General features: G+C 34.6%; 1 protein-coding gene across 1 annotated transcript; it reads left to right on the forward strand.

Moving 5' to 3' along the window:
- The first annotated feature begins 5,379 nt into the window (after positions 1 to 5,379).
- LOC144430621 (uncharacterized) lies at positions 5,380 to 8,021 on the forward strand. Its single transcript, XM_078118630.1, has 4 exons — positions 5,380 to 5,427; positions 5,833 to 7,078; positions 7,313 to 7,435; positions 7,616 to 8,021. Exons 1-4 carry the CDS (start codon positions 5,380 to 5,382, stop codon positions 7,822 to 7,824), a joined length of 1,626 nt encoding a protein of 541 aa, XP_077974756.1. The 3' UTR covers positions 7,825 to 8,021.

Below are 8,021 nucleotides of genomic sequence, written 5' to 3' on the forward strand. Positions count from 1 at the left end.
CAATGACCTAAAAGATTATTTCGAAATTTTTATGCTGTTGCTACAGTCGGATAGAACAATTCAGCACCAAGAAATATGTACTATAAATCATAATTTCGTTAGGTAACTTCCACAAAGAGTGAGTGACATCTTGTCAGATTTTTCTTTCAAGTAGACTCACGACCAAGGTCGTAGCCTGACCAAAATTTGTGATTCGAATTTTAATTAGAAGCTTAACACGGTCTACGATATCACCCCCTGAAAAATAAAACGGCACGATTAGCTTCGAGTCAAGTCAATTTAAAAACTTTAAATCTCATCATTAAAATAAATTCAATTCATAGTGTTTTTCGTAACATAAAACAAATTATCATAACATCAACCTGACTACATGAGGAACTACCCACACAAGTTCATTCGTCGCTTTCGCAGGTTGAGATAGTAGCCTAACTTTGAAATTGATATTATCGTCGTTGATCGGCTTTCAGGATGACAATGAAGAATGAATACATTGCTGAACGCAATAATGACTTGATCCGTTTCAAGCAAATCTAGCTAAAAACGCATAAGTCATAGAACAAAAAAAAAGAAAATTTAATTCGTGCGTTGAACCTTGTGTTCATGCAAGTAGGTGTCAACTGTGCCATTGCCTAAGTGTTGGTGTATGCTGAGAAAATGACGTGCGAGAGTCTCACTGCAAATGGCGCAATTTCGCATACGCAGAATATCAAATATTTTTGCAACAAGCACTCATGTTGGGGACTGGATAGCACTATGAAATTTCTTTGGTTTTATTCTGGTCCTATCTTTTGTCATACGTATATGACTCTCAACATGATGGATTATTGCACGATATACATGTACATGACTGCTACTCAGACTAGATCCCAGGAAGAATTCCCATAGCCGGCGTTGAAGAATGATACTGAGAGAACGATATATATATATATCATCAAATTGTTTGCCTAATGCAGATAGTTTCTTTTGTAATATTTGTATTGTCCAAGATGTCCATCACATGCACTCCCGAATTAAGCCATATTTTTTTAAATAAAATTGAAAATTTAAGTTGAGTTTAGGAAAGAAGAATGTTGGACATGAAATAACATATGGCGCAATTACAACTAATCTTTGATTGAGAGACCAATTATTCCATTTCAAATTTCTAACCTATTAAATTAAAGGGGTTAGTGACTAAGTTAGTTGTCTGGGTGCGTCTCTAAAATCGAGACTCATTTTGGGTAACGTTGGGCTACCTACCCAGTGCACTTGCTTATCGATGAGGTTTGTTGAAAATAGTAAATTAAATAAATCATAAATTCGTTGTTGCTTAGATTAATTAGTATAGCTAAAAAATATTTTGGACATCAATTACTATCCCGAATAAAAAATAATATATACAAATATCAGTCAAACCGATTTGATTCTGGAACGAGCTTTTGAAATTGAGCGAAAAAAAAATGAATATTAGTTCAAAAGTGAATGTCGAAGCCCTTGCCTAATGGTAAGATCGGCACTGGTGACAATGCAGATTCGAAATGAATATTCGGCACTTTTGCTTTTCGCTATTTACCGACCCAATTGCTTTGAAAATTTCAGTGGTTAAAATTGTATTATTCGCTAGAAGGCTATGGGGTCTATGCGATTCGATTTCTTGTGTGGGAAGACGTCATCAAAATTAAAAATTGCGGCCCCCTTGGCGGTTCCGCAATCGCGTTAGTGGTCAAGCGACTGCGGTACAGTAATTCACTGTGACAGATTACATATACCCGTACTAGTTCGTTTTGCTATTCGTGTCCATATTGGAGCATCGCCCTCTTGGTAAAAATTGTATTACTTCGTTTGCATATGATCTTCTGGAGTTTTATAAATAACCAGAAAAAAAATGTACGCACACGACAAACATTCGCGTTCGAATAACGTTTATGCGCTATCGGCTATTTGATATTTAAAACAATTCAGATTGTATACAATAACGTAGCTAACCGTTGACAATACTTGTGGGACATCCAATAGCAGAGACTTCGTTTCCCTACATTCGTAGCATTTTCGCCAATCTCAAATAGTGAGAAATTCGTTTTCGCAAAAATTCAAACGGAAGAAAAGATTCCACTTATGGTCTTATGCTAAAAGGATCTGTTTGTTTTACTTTTCAATGTAATTGCTGATTAACTGGTTTATAATATTTAGTTTGGCAAAATGTGCTATTCCTTCTGCCACGATTGACCCGCGTTTTTGAATTTGTATGCGTATATAAAATAGGTTATTTAAAAATTTTCTTTCTACTTCACTCAAACCGTATACCAGAAGTTCGTGAAGATATGAAGCACCGTGCTATTTTTGACCGACATCACGTGAGTCAGTGACGATATGAACGGATTATGACGCAAATAAAAACGCGGGAGGTTCGAATTCGTTTCCAGCAGACAGGCGTACTACCCGAAGTTTTATTATATATAACCTATCATCAGAGTGTCGTTTTAAAAACCTGACAAGTAATAAAATTAATTAAAGCTGTTCTATTTATAGATTTATTTTTACTTATTTATTTATAGCTATTTTTGCTCAAATGTGCTGGCCTATTTTAAGACATTTTTGTGGTGTGCTTTGGTGAGATTGCGTAACTTGGATTTAAACAAGGTTTTTGGAGCAATATTTCTTATTGATGAATTTGAACTTTCAAATTTTGTTTCATGTATTTGATTACTATATTAGCTCTATCTCTCTAGTGGAATCTTAAGAGCAGGCGAATACAACTATGGCTAAAAAAAATATAGTGTCAACGTTAGTGGAATAAAATAAAGTCAACTTCATACTCATTTTTAAAATATGTTGTATCATTACTAAGGTAATCACACACAATTTTTAATCTCATGTGCCAGATTATACATGATATGTACTGCGCGCTATGTTTACAGTCATCCTCTGTCGTTAAGTGTTATGACTCCGAAATATTTGAGTCGGATTTAAATAAGCATGCATGCAATTCAATTCGTTCATTGATTCCGAACCATAAACCCATATAGAATTTGAAAAAATGAATAATTGAACGAATATTAAAAAGAAAGCCAGAGTGAAATGTAAGTAAAATTTTGGATTAAATATCGTCTACGACGATAAATCATTAAATCGGTCCGACACCATTGCAGATCTGCCTTGAATTAGACAAAGAACAGAATTGTTCGACTATACTGAGAAACTCTGACATCGTACTCAAGAGGTCATTGATAAAATATAATAAAACTAAACAATAAATGCGTTCATGTTATTTTTGTACACTTTGACATTTTTCTTAGCGAAACTCTTTTCTTAGCGAAAGTTATTTTAAAAAGTTTTCTGATTGGCTCTTTCAGTATGAGTAATTAACAAAATGGCGGCGATATATCGTAATGGAATTTTCTAAATGTATATATCAGACAAATAAAATAAAATCACGTGAGTGGATGGCGATATGAACGGATCATGACGTAAACAAAAACGCGGGAGATTTGAATTCGTTTCCAGCCTACAGGCGTTCTACCTTTAGTCTGATTATTTATAACCTATCATTAGAGTGTCGTTTAAAAACCAAAAAAAAAATTTGAATTCAATGAAACTATTCTATTTATAGACAGTTAGTATCAATCGAATTTTCTGGCTTATTTAAGACATATTAGTGATGTGATTTGGTGAACTTCTGTAACTACCATGTTATTGATATATTTTTGGAGTGATATTGGTTTAATCAAACTTTCAGTTTTGTTTCGTGTATATGTTTACTACAATAGATATCTATAGTGAACTTCTAATGGAAAGTCAATTCAACTATTGCTATATAACAAGTATAGTGTCAACATTGTATTCTTGAGTCCAATAAAATTAGGTTAACGTCATCTCTAAAATAGGTTGCATCATTATTAAAATTATCATACACCATTTTAATGTCGTATATCTTGGCATAAACATCATATGTACTGCATGCATTGTTTACAGTCATGTATATATATATTTACCGTAGGCTTTATATAGCCTATGCATTCATATTCATTTGTTCCTTAATTTAGACCCATCAACCCATGTAAAATTAAGGGAACAATAATGAATTACCGAATACAATTATGGCAGTCAGAAAAAATAAGTCAAAATTTGAATAAAAATTAGGCTGAGACGACCAAAAGTATGGAAGTAAAGGCTTTGCAGCGACTTTTTCTATCTTCAACTACTTGCAACTTATCATTAGGTCCATTAGTATAAAATGATTATTCTCACATAGAGCGGAACAAAAGAATGTGATGTCCGTGTTTGACGGAACCTTGTGGACACTTGATTAGACAAACAACAGAATTGTTCGACTATACTAAGAAACACTTCCATCGTATTCAAAGGGTAATTGGTAAAATATAATAAAAGTAAACAAAAAGTGCGTACATGGTATTTTTGTACACTATGACGCATTTCTTATCGAAATTCTGGCAAAAGTTATTTTAAACAGATTTTCTGATTGGCTCTTTCAGTATGAACAATTAACAAAATGGCGGTGCTATATATTAATAACATTTTTTAAATATATCAGATAAATAGAACTAAGACTTCAATCCATTATATCTACTACTTAGTTTATAAAGATAAATTTAGCTATTCATTGTTATTGGTTAGTTTGATAACTCTCGAATATTCAAACACGAAACGAGATAATTAAAGCTGATCTTGATCAGGTTCGGAAACGTGTTAAAATAGAACCAACCTGACGTCATCACGACAACATTGTAGACCAAGTTTTCAACGTGAACACAATCTGATATAAATTCTACAAAATGTATTTTTATGAATATAAAAAAATATTTTTATTTCAGGCAACAAAACAAGAGTTGATTTAGTATAAATTAGATCACTTGTGCACACTTAGCATCAGTTGGAGAACAGCGAAAAAGCGGTTAACCAATTCGTAAATCGTATTTTCAAAGAAATTTCTTTGTTGAACATTTGAAAAAAAACTCTGTTTATCGAATGTAATTTTGTGATAAACTCTAAAATCCAATATTCTGATGCAATGAAGATACTGGTTGTTTTGTGTTGTTTCGTAGTTGCAGGTAAGATAAATGTTTCAATAGGTTTTCATAATTAAACTATCAGTTTTAAATTTGATGAGCAATATCAAAAGTATCGCGACTATATAAATATTCAAATATTCCCATAATTCAAACAATCAAAAGCTTACAACCTAAAAACTTCAATATTAGTGTCTTTTCAATCGTATTGAAACAACAGATAATTAAAGATTTTGAATTTTGTACATGTCCAGCCGTGATGGCTGACAACATTTATGCTGCCCCTTGGATATTACAAACGAGTATATTGAATTTCGCATAAGGTAGAATCAACAGAAAATGTTAATGATCATATTCTTCTCAGTATCTTCATATGGGGGAGAGAGGAGACAATATACTCAGTGGGGAAGCGGGAACAAAGGTATTTACTTTTTTGTTTTGTTCATTGATAATTCAACATAAAAATTGATGCTTCTACATTAGTGATTTCTATACAAAATTTCTATCTGTTCAAAAACAACAATCATACTCTTTACATGGAATTGATAACATGATAATGACACTGAATATATTTTTCAAAAGGTTACTTCGGACCACAATCATTCGGAGACGGCCTTAGACGAGGAACATACGTATTGAGAACAAGTAAACCAGTTTTGTTTATGCGTAAACGTCTACAAGAAAGAACAAAATCCGCACCAAAAATACCAATACCCTATCGACCAAGTCTGTTTAAACGTTCTCCTCCAGGCATTATGATAAAAAAACAGGATACACCTGAACCATTGTGGCAGCGAGCTCTAAAAATTCTCTCCAACATAAATAGCAACAAATACCGGCCCAGACTGGTTTTCCGGGGGATGATGATAAAAGTAGACTTGGACCACTTTGGCGCCGAGTGGATGTTGTTAGAAATCGACCGGGCCCATTCGGACGTCGAGGAGATGGAGGCAGACTAGGGCCTTTTAGGCGACAAGGAGATGGCGATGGTGTTAAACCTGGACCTTTTCAACGTAGAGAATATGGTGATAGAGATAGACTTGGACCTTTCGGGCGTAGAGGAGTTGTGAATAGACTTGGACCTTTCGGGCGTGGAGGAGATGGTGATGGAAATAGACCTGGACTTTTCGGGCGTAGAGGAGTTGTGAATAGACTTGGACCTTTCGGGCGTGGAGGAGATGATGATGGAAATAGACCTAAACCTTTCGGGCGTAGAGGAGATAATGATGGAGATAGACCTCGACCTTTTTGGACCAGAGGTGATAATGGTAAAGATAGACCTAGACCTTTCGGACGTAGAGGAGATAATGACGGAGATAAACCTGGTCCTTTTTGGAGTAGAGGTGATAATGATGAAGATCGACCTGGACTCTTCGGACGTCGAGGAGATAAGTATAGAAATAGACCTGGACCTTTCTGGCGTAGAGGATATAATGATAGAAATACACCTGGACATTTCGAACGTCGAGTAGATAATGATGGAGATACCTCTGGACCTTTCTGGAGTAGAAAAAATATTGACGGAGACAGGCCTGAACGTTTTGGACGTCGAGGGGATGATGATGGAGGTAGTCCTAAACCTTTTTGGAGTAGAGGAGATAATGATGGAAATGGGCCTGGGACTTTCTGGAGTAGAAAAGATAATGACGAAGACAGCCCTGAACCTTTTGGACGTCGAGAACATGGTGATGGTGATAGACCTAGACCTTTTTGGAGTATAAGAGATAAGGATGGAGATAGACCAGTAGTACCTTTTGGACGTGGAGGAGATAATGATATGGATAAACCTGGACCTTTCGGACGTCGAGAAGATGGAAATAGGCCAGGGCCTTTTAGACGCCGAAGAGATGGCGATGAAGATAGACCTGGACCTTTCAGGCGTAGAGGAGATAGTGGTAGAGATAAACCTGAAAAATTCAACTTTGATGATAATTCCACAAAGTTTAAAGAATGCAATAAAAAATGTGAATCATTAGACGAATGTTTCGGCAAAAAAGACTTCGAAAAAATGATGATGATTGCTCCTAAACCTTGCAAGAAATGTGTGATGAAAGAATGTGGATTCAAAATGAGTAAGTGTATATTTATTCTATAATTTTCTATTAGCAAAATGTCCAACTCAGATTTTATAAATAAACGAGGCGAAACATTGATTTTTACCAGATTTGAAATGCTTTTTCTGTTTTTTCACATGAAGCATATTATTGTTAATTCAATTTTTCGCGATCAAAATCTATTGATCTAAAATTTACTGCTGTTTCATAAATTCAGATTGTGATAGGTTATATTCATTATCTTTTTTTTAGATCGTCAATGCTTTGTGGATTCCCATGCAACGTGCAGTGACATCTGCCCGAAAATATCACCTGATAAAGTCAAGGATAAAATTTCCTCATGTGCATCATGTATCAATAAATGCGAAGCGGAAGGTATTTTTTTATATTTATTTCTTTTATCACCTGATGTTGCAATTGTCGAAGAAGCTTGACCCAAGATGAGAGATTTGAATCTTTTATAGAAATATGAAAGTTTAATCATTCAAGCCATCATAACCAACCAAAACTACTCTAAATATGACATTATTTTAATTGGAACAACTTTTTATAAAGATGACAACCAGAAAACTAAGGATGACAGTGAAGGTTACGGAGAAATCGACACAAATGGAGTCGATGATGACGTGGAAAGCGAAGATCATGGCGATGCCCACGGTGATGGAGCTGAGGCAGACAACGATGATTGGCCAGAAAAGGAAGATGATAATGATGGGATAACCCCTGAGATGATTTTGTCGATATTCAATAAGTTGCTATCCTAACTTTTTGTCAACAATTAAAATAAAAAATTATATACCCTGGAATATACATTCTGGAATTTCTTTTGCGCCCAATTTGACTTATGTGCCTATTAGAAAATAGCTTATATAAATAAAATTTCGTTATGTTAGAGGTATTAAAAATGTACTGTTTGATAAATTAAACATTTAAATGTGTGAGTAATAAATTCATCAACTAA

Source organism: Styela clava, chromosome 12, assembly GCF_964204865.1.
Source record: "Styela clava chromosome 12, kaStyClav1.hap1.2, whole genome shotgun sequence".
Lineage (NCBI taxonomy): Eukaryota > Metazoa > Chordata > Ascidiacea > Stolidobranchia > Styelidae > Styela > Styela clava.